Below are 14,671 nucleotides of genomic sequence, written 5' to 3'. Positions count from 1 at the left end.
AATTTTGAGGACCTCCAGGGCATGGGAGTCCATGGCCTGTTCCCAGGCTGTGGCACTTTTCTTTGGAGAGTCACCTGCTGTGTCTGCAGCTTTCACCTCCAGCTGGCTGTTTCTTCTTGTGGGATGTATCCAGGACTTTGCAGGTTGAGACCTGGAGGCTGTCTTTTTTTTTGGCCACTTCCAGGACTACTCTCTATCTCTTTCTTTTAATCAGTGTCTTAATATCATTAGGTCAGTTTCAACAGACACTGCTCAAGCACGCTGTGCACCTCCATGCTTTTTGTGCTTCAAATAGTACTCCCGAGCCTTTTATATCCACTCACCACTTTCCTTGGTGTGTACCACTGTTTTGGCAGATGTTATCATGTGGCAAGTGGTGAGCCTTGGAAGAAATGTTGCTTATACATGCTATAGACACAAAGCTGTACAAGCAGCAGGAGAGATTTCTCTCTGACTTGATCTCCGAGTGGAGTTGGTTCTTGAAGCTGAATTGCTCTCCAGACACCAGGCATTGCTGCTGAAGTCTTAACATGGGTAAACAAAGCAGGTTGTGTTAGCGTGTACCTAGGTGTGTTGTTCCTTTCTCTGTTTCTAAGCCTTGACACTTAGTGCTTGGGGGCCATCCTAGTGCTACAAGAAGATCTGAGAGTATCCGAACAGTTTCATACTGCTGTCAGGACGGTGTTCCAGATGGGTGAGCATGCTTCTGTTGGTTGTCCTGGAGTTTTTCTACTAGTACAGAGGTGTTGGGTTAGCAGCAAATAATGCTGAGAGCCAAGGAATGTTGTCAAGTACCTTTGAAACATTGCAGTAATTCTCCTGGCAAACCTAATTCTAGACAATTGTGCAAGAAGATTTCTGAAGATTTGTCCTTCCTCTTGAACTTTGTTGAGGCTGAGATGAAATTTCTGGAGTGCAAGCTCAAAATCTGGTTTGGTCATTCCTGCTTTTGAGGAATTCACAGGGGGTACATGATGCTGTCTTGCAGCACCACCGGATCTGTGTTGGAGGGTTCAGGCTTTCTTGATTTTGAGTGACTGCTGCACTAAGTCTGAGGCCTGCACCCTAAGCTGTTGCTTCTGTAGAAAAATCTAGCAGTGGTCTTGGTACCTCCTAGCTTTTGGGACTGTTAGAAAACCATTGCTAGAGTCTTGAATCTGCTGATGATGTTCTGGGAACCTTTCCCTTTCTACCAGTTCCTGTTGTTTAGACAGTTCCAGTCACATGTGAAGACTGACCTGAAGAGGACATGGTGATAGCTGCTGCTGCTGGCACTCAAAATGAGAGAACCAACAATACTTTTAGAGAGGCGAAGAGGCAGCTGTTCACCAAGCCCTGCCTGCAGAGGGCAAGCTGAAAAACTTGACCAGTGACATCTGCAGTAGCTATAGTTGACTTGGAGAGAGTCACTGAATGCTATTGTAAAATCTCCAGGACACAGAGGGCTTACGAATCCCTGGGTCGGTTGTTTAATCATCTTTAGTGTTAATCTGGAGATAGCTGTGTCTGAGTTTGTCCAATTTTGACTTCCAAATTTTCAAGCCTTCATGTGCATTTGTCTATCTCCAAAGAGTCCTCTGCTGTGGATCTTCTTACCTCATGGGATTTTTTGAGATGGGTCATGTCTCCCCGTTTCTTTTCAATGAACAAAATAGATTTGTTACTGGAGGTTGTTTTCTGAACCATGGTTGATTCTTAAAGTAGTGGGATTCTTGCGTTACTGTGTCAGATGTTTGGTTTTTTATTTGAAACATCTCAGCTCTTCTGCTATCTGTCATCGAGTGTAGTCACCAGCCAAGAATGAGACAGTAATGGTCTAACGTGGTACTGCGTGTAAGCAGCGCTGTACTGAGCATCACCAATGGGCTTTGTACTCTTTGAAGACTATGTTTGTGCTTCCCAGGTGGGAGCTCAGAGAGCTGCCTCTCCAAAAACTCTAGGGAATAATGAAATCCTTTCTCTTCCTTTCTGGAGAATTTTGGCTGGACTAAAACTTGGTCCTTAGCAGTCTGCTTAGCTTGCTAGTGATTCTTCATGCATTCTTTTGTTTTAAAATGAGTTAACCGATGTGTAATAAATGTTTGCAGTGCCTGCATCTGGAAAGCTATCAGGTGCCCAGATAAACTCAGATAGGTGGTAGCAACAAATTTAGCTTTTGCCCTATTTGTCGCTCAAGGTATAGTATTATTAATGAACATCAGTTGGCTGAGACCATGCTGGTAGGGCACAACTTTATTTCTTAATGTTTCATGGATAGGACTGTGTATCAACCACTGTTGTTTTTGTGGGGAAATACTAGATTGGGTGTTAACTGTTTATTCAAAATTTGGCATGAAAAAGAGGAGCTTCCTCAAGACTCTGCTCCAATCTTACAGGTAGGAATTAGCTGGAATGTTGATTTAGGTGTCTTAATTTTTTTAATTATTAGTTCATGCTTTTCATATTTCAATTCATCTCTAATAGGGTAAAAGATAAATCTCTAAGCCTTCAAAAGTCTTGACAATCTGAATCCATATCTGAGCAGTTGCTGTTCCTTTGCTAAGAGGAAAGTAGTATCTGCGTAGCTGTGCTTTTTTGTGGGCAGCAGAGACTTCTGAGGTATTCACTTCATTGTCAGGGATTGACAACAGCTTTTTTCTTACTGTCTGATTTTAATTAAATGTTTGATGATAGCTCCTCACTTCTGTAGATGGGCCACATATTCCTCTGCTAATGATTATGTGAGGACACTGAGATGTGGCAGATCTGTGCAGTTACAGCACCACTGATGTGTTTAATAAGTTTGATGAAGCACCAGGTGTACTTGAGAGTCCTGTCAGAGATGTTTCACTCCAAGTTTCCAGGTTTGAGAAGAGATCTGTGGGCCCCCTCTTTGGCAGAAGGGCAGGTCAGGTCTGGTAGTCACACGGGTTGAATTTGGTGGTCAGTGTTGCATTATATGACAGTCCTGTGCACTCGGGGAAGACCTTCAGCTGTCCTATCACTTCTCTGGGAACTCTTGCTTGCTACTTGAGAAGCACTCTGCTTCAGACTGTTGTGCTGGGGATGTACCGCCTTGAACTTGATCTTCCTGGGAATATGTATTACTGAATGAGAGAGGATGGCACCGAGTCCTAAGTAAGGAGCTTCCAAATGTCCAATAGAGCAGTTTTATCTACTGTAATGTGCAGGATTTCAGCACGCTGCCTCCTCATTGTTTGGCTGAGTCGTGTTCCAGTGTACTCCCCTCACTGCCAGGTAAGTGGCTGGGAAAGAGGAAGATTTCAAGCAGACCAGTGACCAGAGCCCAGTTACTGAGCTGTGCATTCCTGGAATAAAACGGATTACTTGTGGCAGATCATTTCAGCATCTGCCAGAAACAATGAGCTATCTTTCTTCTGCTGGAGGAAGTGAGAAGAGACTTTACCAGAGGTAAAGGGCGTGTTGGATTGGCAGCTTAACTTGCTGTAAAGCTCAGCAGAAAGCCCAGGTGAATCTGAATGCCTGGAGCAAACAGAAGAAATAGTGTTCCTTACTCTACTGCAGCTGGGCAGCTTTAATTTTCTCAGGTTGAATTGGGCTTCAGAGCAACCCACGGAGCTGGGAAGAATTGTTCTCTCTTGTTCTGAGGGCTGCCTTCTTCATCCTCATCATTTGGCAGTTGAAAGCCACTGTAAAGACTTAGTTGTCAGCAAAGCAGAATTGCAATGATGGGCAAGGATATTCCTTGTTTTGCCACTCAAACTGCTTGTCAGCGTCACCTCCTTGAGCCTGGTCTCAACTCTGACTCCATCCTTTTTTTCAGACTCTTACTATTACATGAAAAGTCAGCACGCATCTGCTCTATGTTGTCTTGTCACGGAGCAATGCTGCGGGAGGTTTAAAGTTTAGAATCATTAAGGTTGGAAAATAAACAAAAGGAAAATGCTTTTAAAAACTAAATGTTAGGCTGCAGAACATATTGCCGCTGGAATTTTTGGAGGCCCAAAGTATAACTTGGATCAAAGAGGGATTCGGCAGGTTCATAGAGGATTTGCCCAGTCCAGACTCTTAACAGTGACAGTCTCAGTGAAACTCAAATGAAGCAGTTCTTCACCAGCTGATTGCTGCTCGATTGGAGGATGGGTTGAAGAGGATCATCCTGTTAGTTGTGTTTGTTATACTCTCTCTCAAATACACGGTCCTTTCATTTGACCGTCTGCAGCAGTCCTTAGCTTTGCGTGTCCTAAGAAGTTTTTTTTGAGTCATTTGCCAGAACATGTGAACTCTTTTGCCAGGGGATTCAGACAGAGCTGATGAAAGTGGACAGGACCTTGAGCACACGGGGCAAGCGCTGCGCTTCCAACCAGAGCACACAAGTGAGTTGTCTTACTGTGGACTCTTGGGTCTGCAGAAAGGTCTGCATATCTGTCCCAACCACATACTGATAGTTTGGAGTTGACTTGATCTGCCTAATACTTGTTCTCTGTAAGACTGTTTCGTTGGTCAATGTTGCTGACATAAAGTTTGTCAGAGCCTTGTCTTGCACCGTCATGCTCTTGCACCTAAGCCTTGAAAGCAATGTATAAACTATTGAAACCAGATGCTTTTGGTCTGTTTGTAGAGCAAATGAGTGGAATGGTAAATTCATAGATTAATTATTGCTTGTATTATCCTCTGGGAGGGAATGCCCAAATGGATTTCTTATGCTCCAGAATTGTTCACAGGGTCTGTTTCTGCCAAGCAAAGACAAGGCCAGCTGGAAGTGGCAAATACTGTAGGAACATAACCTTTGTGTTCATTGCAGACGTGTGCAAAATGTCTGAAGATGAATTTGAGGAGTATGTTATTGCTATTAAATACACCAATAGTTAAACACTCCTTATTCATCTGGGTGGCTTGACCTTTCTGCTTCTTATTGTTGTAAGGTCTGCTGTCTGTCTGGAAGTCTGAGTGGGGAATATCTTTGAGAAGGAGGCATTGTTTGTAATCCAAGCAGCAGAAAAAAAAGTGTTTATCATCTTGGGAAGGTTCTCGCATGTTTCAACTCTTTAGGACCTTTCTTTCAGATGTCTTTATTTCTATTTCACTTTGTTCTTTCTGTTAGCCACCCTGAAACACGCTCTGTATTGCTCTGGAGTTGGTTCATTCTAGAAGCTTTGTCTCCTCTGTAACTAAAAAAAGTGAATGGAAGCATCAAAGTCTTTAGGGGTGAAACTTGCTGAGCATCTCTGAAGATTACATCTTCTGTAGTTTCTGTTTGTGATTTTAGGAACAGTGCTTATCTGTGACTGTGAAACAAAATGTCACTGTGTTTTTAGATAAAATAAGAAGGCAATGACTTTGAACTCCATCTGTTAGGGTATGGTTCCCTAAACTCTTGCTTAAATAAGTTTCAGAAGTTGGGTACATTCTCCGCCCGAATATGTCCTCTTTAGTTCTGAGTAAAACATTTGTGAGTGAGACTTGCTTATCCTTTCAGAGAGAAGGACATAAATAAAGAATTAATTAGCCATCACCAATCAAATTATTTCAGGCTTCTTCCTTCATTCACGTAGATGAGGTCTGCCCATAGTAAGCCCCAATAGACAGGAATACTGGATCTTCTGCTTCAGGGCTTAGAAGTCTGCCAAATTTAGAGTAAGAATGACTCTATTGGGGATAGATTGATGCCACATCTTTTGCTTTTGGTGCCTTCCTTGTAGTGTCTACTTATAGCCTGGTTTGGGGATGTGATGCTACTTGAAGTCTTACTCTGCCTCACGTCTTGTAGACCCCAGCTCCTTCTCCCTTTCACTCTTCATGTTTGTCAACCATTACCTCTATGTGGGGGTATAATTAATTTTTAGCCAATATTGAGATAAATGCTTACTTGCTTCATCTCCAAGGCTTGCTTTTTGTGTCTCACGATAATGTCAGCCGTGAGGAGCTGGGCTGTAACTTTGTCCCTCTGATGTTAGTAGTCATTATCACATCTTCCTGTGCAAGTACGCTGTCTGTACCCTGCAAAGTCACGCTGGTCTCTTTTCCTGACTCCACATTGCATGCTTATGTCTACATTGCTACTTATTCTTCCTCTAATGACTGCTTTTAATGCCGTGGGCTTTAGCACCTTTCTTCTTGCCACTCTCCACAATTCCTCCTAGTTCTAACTTAAGCTTTTCAAATTATTGTGTCTCTGAGTATTAACCCACGTAGTTTTGGGGCTATGCCACAGCTGTAGTTATAGTGTAACATGGTTTATATCTGTCCTCTGACAAAATTCATGTGTCTAGTCATCCTGTAGCTTGTTCAAGGCACAGGCTGCAGAGCTGTAGTGGAGTTCTTTCTGCCTCTTTGTTCAAGAGAAAAAGTGTTTTAAAAATATAAAATGTGTTAACTCCATGAGAACAAATCTGGAGAAAGGACAGACCAGCTTATTCAGGTCTGGTGAGACAGAGAGGAAGGCAGGGAAAGGGATATTACACACTACAGAACAGCTGTGTGAAGCCTCCTAATTTGGTACTGGAGTAGTTTCTGATACCTCACTGTGTCATTTAGCATAAGCAAGTCTGTTTACGGTGCTGTGGTGGTCTGTGGAGGCAGTAGAGTTCCCAAAGCTCTGCTATACCAAACTGCTGTGTCCTGCTGCTGCTGTTTGGCTTTAGAGTTTTGTAACCTCGTGATAGATGTCACTGATCTACTGGTGTCCTAGTCTTGGGCAACAGTATTACTGGGCCTTGTCTTACTCCAGTAGTGTTCGGAAGAGTGGACAATTCATTTGCTGTGTTAGACTGCTTTTCATTAACTTGCCAGTCTCCTCTCATTTCCAGTTGCCATCTTCTAAATGGATTCCAGTGAATTTTCGGGATCTTTGGACCCTCTGTCCTTGCCTGACAAGCCACTTATTGGTGATCTCCCTGCTGACATGGAGTTTGGGGAAGATCTCCTGGGCTCCCAAACAGCTTCTACCCAGGAAGTTTCAGTTCTTCCACCCTCTGACTGGGATCAATCCAAGCAGATGACTGCAGGTGGGGACTTGGACCTTCTAGTGAAAGCAGACAGCCTGTCTAAGTTAAACACATCAAACGACCTCGTTCTGGACAAATCTGGTGTCCTGGATATGCTGGAGAAACCTGGTGTCTTAGATGACTTGGATAAAACTGCTGACTTGGTGGAGCAAGATAAGTCAGAGGGTCTGGATGGGTTGTATAAGGCACATCCTTCCCAAGGTGTGGAGGATGGACCATCTGACTCCTCTGCCCTCTCTAGAGAAGCCCTTGTTCCAGAAACATGGAAAGAAGGGGAAGATGCACCAAAAAACTGTTCTGGGGACCTAAAGGAAGATGGTGCTGCTGCTATTCCTGCACCATCTGATGACAATGCCCCTGAGTCTCCCCGACAGCCCTCTCCTGATACCAGGGACCTCAGCAGTGCCCCAGCCACAGAAGAAAGCACAGCGCAATCCTCAAATCCACCTATGCCCTCCCCCCAGCTCAGTCTTAAACAGACGAAGAAGACAAGATTGAAGACGCTAAGGAAAAGCTCACCCATACAGAGGGAAGGGCTGGCAGGGGAAGCAGAGGTGGAACCGAGCCCAGACAACAATACAGCAGCTTTGCCCTCTGAGCCCATGGAGGAGAACCAGGCAGAGGAAGGGAATGATAGTGGGAACAAGTCACTTAAACAAAGTAGTTTACTGAAAGCACAGGGAGCCTCAGTACCAGCAGGTAGGTTGTTATCTCTGCAGAACTTGGCTTCCTTTTGCTCAGGAGGTCATCCTGAAGCTGGAGTCTGTTTTGCATTCCGACTTTTCCCATTGTGCCCTGCTATGGAAATTGTCAATGCCACTGATGTCACTGATTTGGGGAAAGCATTTGCTTGCAGGGAATAATGCTCTGGAAGCTTCTCCCTTGGTGCACACAAGCTCTTGCTCTGGCAAAATTGAAACTGATTTTCAATGCTTGTGTCAGCTAAGAGCTTCCCTGATAAAGCTGCAGCTGTGCTTCTGCTTAGCTCACACTCTTCATCCCTTGCTGGAACTTGGAGTCCTTGCTGGAACTGAGGGTCACCAGAAGAAGGTGTTTCCAGTAGGTAAAGTCTCTCTGCCCGGGCTGGCCATCCTCAGGAGATGATCAGTCTCAGTCAGAATCAGTTGGAGACAACTGCCCAGCATCCCTCCCCCATGCAGGGAGGTCTCCCCCTTACAGGACTCCTTCCAGACCATGTGTCTAGATCTCTAAATAAAGGTGGTGGGTTTAGGAGCTTTCTTGTGTCTGATCACCAGCAGAACTATGCTTGTCAGCCAGGATTGTCTGAGGCTTCATGTGCAGACTGACCCAAAAGGTGGCTGCATTTGAAGAACACCGGTCCTCTTCTGTTGGGGAAAAGCTAGATGTTAAATGCAAGCTGCTTCTGTGTTTCTGTTCCAGGAGAGAGCCTGTCTGGGAAGGGGAGCGAAGTGTCAGCTGAGAAGGTGAGGAGAATGCAGGCAAGTATGTATGCTGCAGGAATGTAGAGGGTGGCTGACCGTTGTCAAACTCTAGGAGGGATGCTGGCTGTCTTGTCACTCCTCTGGGATGGAGTTTGTACATCTGCTGTGACAGAATAATCCCTGTGCTCTGCCACTATGTTGTAATGCGGTTTAAGTGTGTCCCTGCTACCCCGGCCTGGAATGCCAGTCTCCCAAGCCAGCTTCCCTCTCTCCTCCGTCCTGCCGGCTCTGGTCAGGTGTCTGTGGGGTTTTATCCACTTTCAGCCTAGTTATTGGGAAAGCAAATCCCAGAAGCTGGAACTCCGCAATGATCCAGGATATTTAACTGCTGTTTGTCTTAGCAAGTGGTTAGCCTAAGTATTTTCTAAATGCCTTCTAGGAGCAGAAAAGAAGTGAACGAGCCAGAAGATCAGAAACTGCCAGGCCTGAAACTGTGAACTCCTCTGAGAGCAGTGAGTAACTAGGATTGGCCAGTGCCTGTTTTCAGCCAGAGAGCAGGGCCCAGGCCCATTGTGGGCAGGTGGTTCGTGGTGTGAGTACAGTGGGAACTCTGGGGCTTCTGTGCAGAATTTGCTTTTACACAGGACAGGTCCCTTCACCCCTAAGTCTTCATCCTGGGGTACTCGCCTTGCTTTCCGAGGGCGCTTACGTTGAAGGGAGGTCTGTAGTATTTTTATAGTAGTGTATGGAGACAAAGCACCAAGTAATACGGTGAGATTCTGGGCTTGTTCCCAGTAAATCCATCATCCATCTCCTTGGCCAGGAACTTTCTTCCTTTGTCTCTATGGCAGCAGGCTGTCTGCAGGAAGGTTGCGTTTTGGGGATTTTCCTGCAGAAGTATATGAAGTATCTGTTCTTTATGATATTGAGTGTCACCCTGACATTCCTCACTGCGCGTTGCTCCTTCATTGCCTGCCTGCGCAGCTTGTGCTGGAGTGTGGTGATCCAGCTTGTTCCCTTTAAGGGCTATTGGTTCTTGGAGGGTTTTCTGCTGTACATGTTCACATTTTGGGCTTCTGCTCAACCTTGGCAAATCATGACTTCCAAGAGAGGAATTGTACTTAAGTGCGGTTTGCTTAATGACCTCCTGACTCATCTCTAATTCCAACAGACTCTTTTAAGGGTCCCTTTATCATTCCACCCAGACAGGTACAAAGTGTGTAAAGGGACTCCAGAAAGCCCCTGCATGTGTCTCGTGGCAGAGATTTCTGTCTCAGTTCCTAATGAGGTATTTCTGTGCATCCTTCTCTGCTGCTTTGCAGTTCCGGTCTCTGATGAAGACTCTGATGCCATGGTGGATGATCCCAATGATGAGGATTTTGTTCCTTTTCGTACCCGACGTTCAACTCGAATGTCTTTACGTGCTCAGATGGCTCAGCGAGCTGCCCGTTCTACTGTCACCAAGATGACTTGTGCCAACTGCCGGACCCCACTGCAGAAAGGCCAGACTGCCTACCAGCGTAAAGGGCTCCCTCAGCTCTTCTGCTCCAGCTCCTGTCTCACCACGTTCTCAAAAAAACCACCTGGCAAGAAGATATGCACCTTCTGTAAAAAGTGTGTGTTCATTCCCCTTTCCTCCATGCTTCTGTCTTTGTGACTCTGTTCACCTCCCCCACAGCCCTACCTGCCAGTCCCTGTCCCTGTGCCCCTCATGCTTCCCACTCACCTGCATCTCTCCTGTCCACTGCCAGCTACTGCCCCACATCTGCTGTCACACTCTGCATAGCCCATGCTCCTCTCACATGATTGTCTTTCCCCTGCCGGTCCCCAGGCTCAATGCCCCATATCCCAGCCTCTTCTCAAAACAAGCTCCCGTGTGCTCTGTCTTCAGACACCACCCCGTCCGGATAGAAGCTGCTGTGAGATAGTTCATGCCACCTTTTTGGGACACCAGAAAGTCTCATGCATTGCAGTGTGCCATCCTGTCCCTTTGTGACAAGACTGGTGTGTCCTTGCACTAACAAATCCCTTCTTGATCCCCAGGGAGATCTGGAACACTAAGGACTCTGTGGTTGCCCAGATCGGTTCAGGTGGCTCTTTCCATGAGTTCTGCACCTCTGTCTGCCTCTCCCTCTACGAGGCTCAGCAGCATAGGCCAGCACCTCAGTCCGCAGATGCCTCAGAAACGAGCCGCTGCAGTGTCTGCCACAAACCTGGCGAGGTAAACAAATCCCTTGTCCTTCCCATGGTTCTGGATGAGATGATTGTGACCTGCGGCACTTGGCCCTGCCTGGGACCATTGCAGGACATTTGCCAGGTTCTCCCATGGTGTGAGGCCTTGGCCCTTGACCTGTCTTGGGCTTACTCGCAGGCCCTTCCTTGCTACTGTGGGCTTATTCCAGCAGAAGAAATAAGGCTTCTGCTTCTGCCCATCCTGAAGGTCATTGCTTCCTGCCACTCCTCTCTCCCAGTTGCTTCCCTGACTTTTGATGAGGGAAGTCAGCCTGAGTCCACACCAGCTTCCAGTATGGCAATTGCTCGAGTTTTGGTATCCCAAGGGCCGTGGTAGGAGTGGTGCCCATGCACCAGAACAAGGCATGTGTTGGTTTGGGGGACTGACGGCAATGACCTCTCTGCAGATCCAGCATGAGGTCAGCAATGGGAACATGGTTCACCGCATCTGCAGCGATGCCTGCTTCACCAAGTTCCGGGCCACCAAGGGGCTGAAAACCAATTGCTGTGACAACTGTGGACTTTACATCTACAACAAGGGCTTGCCCCTAGAGTACCTCTTCCACGAAGGCCAGCAAAAACGCTTCTGCAACTCTGCCTGTCTCAACAGTTACAAGAAGGTGTGTGGAGTCAGCTGCCTGGGGTCAAGGGGGTCTCTGTGGACACGCAGCTTCTTTGGCTGGTGTGGCATGGGGCACTTTATGCAGTAGCAGGTAACTTGAATCCCCTTTGCCTTTTATTGCTGACAAAACATTTAAAAGATTGCTGTGGAGAAACTTAGAATCAGGCAAACAGAATTTATTTATTTATTCTGTATGGGGCCTGTCTTGGACCTGAGCACGGGTCAGGCACTCAGTAAGCTGGACTGTGCAGCAACACTGGTTTATGCAGTTAGCATGGACTGGCTTCTTTTGGATGTCGCCCCAAAACTTAGCTGGAAATGTTCCTCTGTGGCCATAGCAGCCTTCACTTAACTTCTTGATGAAATTGCCAAGCTCTGTATTCTTGCCAGAGTACCCTTGAAATGAGAAGGTGAGGTGCCTTAGGCAGGCTTTTCTGCGACTGCTGCCTGCATTTGCAGGCTGTGAACCTGGCTCTGGCATCAGGTGTTCCCTGCAGGAGAGTTGCTCCGTGCTAGATGCAGTAGCGGGTGGGATATGAGTTGGACCTCACCGGCTGTGATGGTCTCCCTGGCAGCTCAGTTCTGCTCTGTGTTTGCAGAAGAACACTCGAGTCTACCCATGCATGTGGTGCAAGACGCTGTGCAAGAACTTCGACATGCTGCCCAACGTGGATCGCAGTGGCAAGATGGGCCTGTTCTGCTCCATTTGCTGCACTACCTCCCACAAAGTGAAGCAGTCAGGCTTGGTTGGTAAGAGCACCTACGTGCAGGGAATCAGTCACCTCTCCATTCTGACTCCTTCCTCGGTACTATTTATTGCTTGAGGATGAGGCTGGAAAGAAGGCCTGCTGCTTGTCTGGAGAGGAGCCCAGTGAGACAAGTGTAAGGAGATTTGGAGAGAGAGGAACCATTGCAGTATGTCTGCATCTTAATACTGAGGGGCAGTGTGCACTGCTGTTCTTGAGAATGCAGGAAGCAGTTGTAGTGCCATTACTGTGCTGGCATTACCTTTTCCATTACGTGGAGTACTGGGGATGTGCAGGATGGGTATGGCCTCTGGTGCAAGGATTGCAGCCTGTTTTGTCTGAATTTCTGTAGAGCCAGGGTTGCTTCCTTGAACCACTCTGCTCTCCATCTATGCTTAACATTTCTGTCCTAGCAGAATCTGGCGCTCTTAGTTTCCTGGTATTCTTGTCCCTTGCTTTTTCATAATAGCTTGGCAGACTGAGGATGAATGAGTAGTTTGCATGCCATCCTCAGAACCCACTCCCACGTCCTGTGCTGCTGCCCTCACCAGTTCCTGTCTGTTTCATCAGGTCCCCCTAGACCCTGCAGCTTCTGCAGAAAGAGTTTATCTGAACCGTGCTATTACAACAAGACAGACCGGGTTGTCTACCAGTTCTGCAGCCCCAGCTGCTGGACCAAATTCCAGGTACTGAAATATTATTCATGCCAGGTTGGGCCATAGAGTTCATGCCTCTCTTCACACTTAGCAGGGGCATCACCTTCCTCAGGCTCCGCAGGAAGTGTCTGTAAGAAAGCATCTGGTGGAGCACAAGAGTTGGAGTGACTGTAGTTAACAATACTTCAGTTTTGGCCCTACCTCTGCCTTCCTCCATTGGAATAGGATGGACTGTGATTTGCTCTGTCTATCAGGTTATGCCTGGGGGGAGTGCAGGGCAGAGCTCTGCGGCATGAGTGGTTTGGGATGTAGCGGGTTTACAAGGGCACAAGTAAGCTAGCAAAACACCATGGGCACCTGCCAGTGGGGTGGAAAGGAGCAGAGCTGCCGTCTGAGCCAGGTGTCATCAAGGAATCTAAGTCTTCAAGGTTGTGTTGTTGAAAAATTTACCACCAGCAGGCGTGGGTACTTCATGTTTAATAATCCTCAAAGGCTTGAGTGGTGGTTTTTAATCTTCTGATGTTAAGTTTCAGCATATGTGAAATGTTTCAGTTATTCAAAGGCAACTGGAAAAAAGATTGGTTTTGTGTAGTTGTCAGAGAACAAAGCAACAGCCAAGAAGACCTGGGAAACTTAGGCCAGGACGTGCCTTGAGCAACTGAGAAAACCTAGAGAATCTAGAGGTAGAGAGTTAGTTATCATCAGCTGCAGAATTTGCTTTTGGGGTTTGTTTTTTCTTGGGGGCTTTTGGGTCTGTTTGTGGATTGGTTGGGGTTTTTTTACCCAAATAAATCCTTCATGTAATCCTTCACTGAGATCACAAAGGGTGTTGGTAGGGTAGCAGTAGAGTTTTTGGAGTTGTAGACTTTGCAAGACTCGAATCAGAGAACCATAGAATGGTTTGGATTGGAAGGAGCCTTTAAAGGCCATCCAGTCCAACCCCCCCTGCAGTGAGCACAGCCATCTTCAACCAGATCAGGTTGTTCAGAGCCTTGTCCAACCTGACCCTGAATATTTCTAGAGGTGGGGCATCGACCACCTCTATGGGCAACCTGTGCCAGCGTTTCACCACCCTCACAGTAAAAAAAAAATTATTCTTGATATCTAGTTTAAATCTACCCTCTTCTAGTTTAAAACCATTACCCTTCGTCCTAGTGCAACAGGCCCTGCTAAAAAGTTTGTTCCCATCTTTCTTATAAAACCTCCTTTAATTACTGAAAAGCTACAATAAGGTCTCCCTGGAGCTTTCCCTTCTCCAGGCTGAACAACCCCAACTCTCTCAGCCTTTCCTCATAGGAGAGGTGTTCCAGCCCTCAAATAATTTTTTGTGGCTCTCCTCTGGACTTGCTCTCACAGATGCATGTCCTTCCAGTGCTGAGGGCTCCAGAGCTGGACGCAGGTCTCCAGGTAATGTCTCGGCAAAGCAGAGGAGTAGAATCACTGCCCTTGACCTGCTGGCCATACTTCCTTTGATGCAGCCCAGGATATGGTTGGCTTTCTGGGCTGCAAGTACACATTGCTGGCTCACATACAGCTTTTCATCCACCAATACCTGCAAGTTCTTCTTTGCGGGTCTGTTCTCAATCTCTTCATCCCCTGATCTGTATTGATACTGGGTGTTGCCCCAACCCAAGTGCAGCACCTTGCACCTGGCCTTGTTGAACCTCACGTAGCTCACATGGACGAGCTCAAAAAGTGGACTCAAGTCCCTCTGGATGACATCCTGTCCTTCAGGAATTTCAACCACACCACTCAGCTTGGTGCCAACTGTAAACTTGCTGAGAGTGCATTTGATTCCACTGTCTATGTCGTTGATGAAGATATTAAACTGTAATGGTCCCAGTACAGACCCCCTGAGGGACATCGCTTGTCACTGATCTCCACTGATGGACATCAAACCATTGACCGCTATCCTCTGCATGCAACATCCAACCAATTTCTTATCCACTGAAGAGTCCACCCATCATATCTGTACCTCTCCAATTCCAAAAGGAGGATGTTGTGGGGGACTGTGTCAAAGGCCTTACTGCAGTCCAGATACGTG

At 46.7% G+C, this 14,671-nt stretch overlaps 1 protein-coding gene across 5 annotated transcripts in view; it reads left to right on the top strand.

Moving 5' to 3' along the window:
- The window catches only part of ZMYM3 (zinc finger MYM-type containing 3), a 34,075-nt gene that overhangs the window by 4,308 nt on the left and 15,096 nt on the right, over positions 1-14,671 (top strand). For 3 of the 5 annotated variants that reach the window (XM_054075953.1, XM_054075949.1, XM_054075952.1), the window contains exons 2-9: positions 6,771-7,667; positions 8,370-8,413; positions 8,811-8,883; positions 9,694-9,985; positions 10,415-10,592; positions 11,011-11,223; positions 11,825-11,975; positions 12,542-12,657. In XM_054075953.1, coding sequence (XP_053931928.1) covers positions 6,785-7,667; positions 8,370-8,413; positions 8,811-8,883; positions 9,694-9,985; positions 10,415-10,592; positions 11,011-11,223; positions 11,825-11,975; positions 12,542-12,657 — 1,950 coding nt within the window. In that variant the 5' untranslated portion in view covers positions 6,771-6,784. The other 2 variants (XM_054075950.1, XM_054075951.1) reach the window with 2 other exon arrangements.

The sequence above is a fragment of the Cuculus canorus genome, chromosome 10 (assembly GCF_017976375.1).
Source record: "Cuculus canorus isolate bCucCan1 chromosome 10, bCucCan1.pri, whole genome shotgun sequence".
Classification (NCBI taxonomy): Eukaryota; Metazoa; Chordata; class Aves; order Cuculiformes; family Cuculidae; genus Cuculus; species Cuculus canorus.
This window is presented reverse-complemented; position numbering and strand designations above follow the sequence as displayed.